The sequence below is a fragment of the Pyxicephalus adspersus genome, chromosome 8 (genome assembly GCF_032062135.1).
Source record: "Pyxicephalus adspersus chromosome 8, UCB_Pads_2.0, whole genome shotgun sequence".
Taxonomy (NCBI): domain Eukaryota; kingdom Metazoa; phylum Chordata; class Amphibia; order Anura; family Pyxicephalidae; genus Pyxicephalus; species Pyxicephalus adspersus.
The window spans coordinates 54,434,096-54,435,094 of record NC_092865.1 but is presented as its reverse complement, the minus strand read 5'-3'; the positions used below and the strand labels follow the sequence as shown (position 1 = coordinate 54,435,094).

The 999-nt window shown below is 53.1% G+C and overlaps 1 protein-coding gene across 1 annotated transcript in view; it reads left to right on the top strand.

The window, feature by feature from the left end:
- Nucleotides 1-639: 639 nt before the first annotated feature.
- Nucleotides 640-999, top strand: part of GXYLT2 (glucoside xylosyltransferase 2) — a gene marked incomplete at its 3' end in the record, with an annotated part of 28,088 nt that continues 27,728 nt past the window's right edge. The window contains 1 exon segment of the mRNA XM_072420723.1: nt 640-999. Within this exon segment, the coding sequence (XP_072276824.1) occupies nt 801-999 (199 nt within the window).

The window sequence follows — 999 nt, the reverse complement described above, 5'->3', positions numbered from 1 at the left end:
ATGCTGTAACATGTAGAATTGCCCTGTAGGCTCAGGCTGTGTGCTGACCCTGAACCCAGGGGGCGTGTCATTGACAGCCTGGGGTCACTGGAGGAGGTTGGGTCACACTGTGCGTCATACAAGACACCATGAGCGAGAAGGTTAATTTTACAGAATGGCCTGCTAAGATTTACACTTTTTTATGTATTACGTTTTTAACACAACTTATTTTAAACTTTGGCCGGTTCATGTGGGACCCCTGACATCACAAAAGGGCTGCACATAATATTTAGTGAATGTAATGTAATCAAAAGCGCTGTCCTTTGCCATGGGTTAGATCCTACTGTCTGCATGGAGTTTGCCTATTTTCTCTCTAAGAACAGGGGTGATGAATACAGATCTAATACATATGTAAGCAGCAATCTTGCAGTTGTAGGCTCGAATCCCACTGTCTGCATGGAGTTTGATGAATACAGATCTAATACAAATGTAAGCAGCATTCTTGCAGCTGTAGGTTCGAATCGCACTGTCTGCATGGAGTTTGTACATTCTCTGCACAATACCAAGCACCAATGCAATATTGTTTGCAGGTTGCAGATGAAATGCATGCAGTGTGGAGCCTCCCTCCCTGGTCCCCTCCCCATGGCAGGCGCTGCTCACACGTCCTATGTGTTGGAATGGACAGAGGGAGCTCCAGTCCCTGCAGGCTGCCTCCCCTCCCCCTCTCCCTGCCCTGACTATACGTGCTGCTGGCCGGGGCTGACTATGCTGCACGGAGCGGCTCTCCCCGGGGCCCGGAGCCCCCCCGGCTCCCCAACACCATGAGGATTCACGGCAAGCTGCTGGCCGCTGTGCTGTGCCTGGGGGGGCTGCTGATCGCCTATCTCCTCCTGGGCTACACGGAGCAGCACCCCATCAGCTCCCCATCTGCCCCGGGCAGGGTCCAGCCCACCACCCCGGCACATTTCAGAGCCATAGAGCCGCACCGAGCTAAGAAAGAGCCCAGGCTGAGGAGGAAGA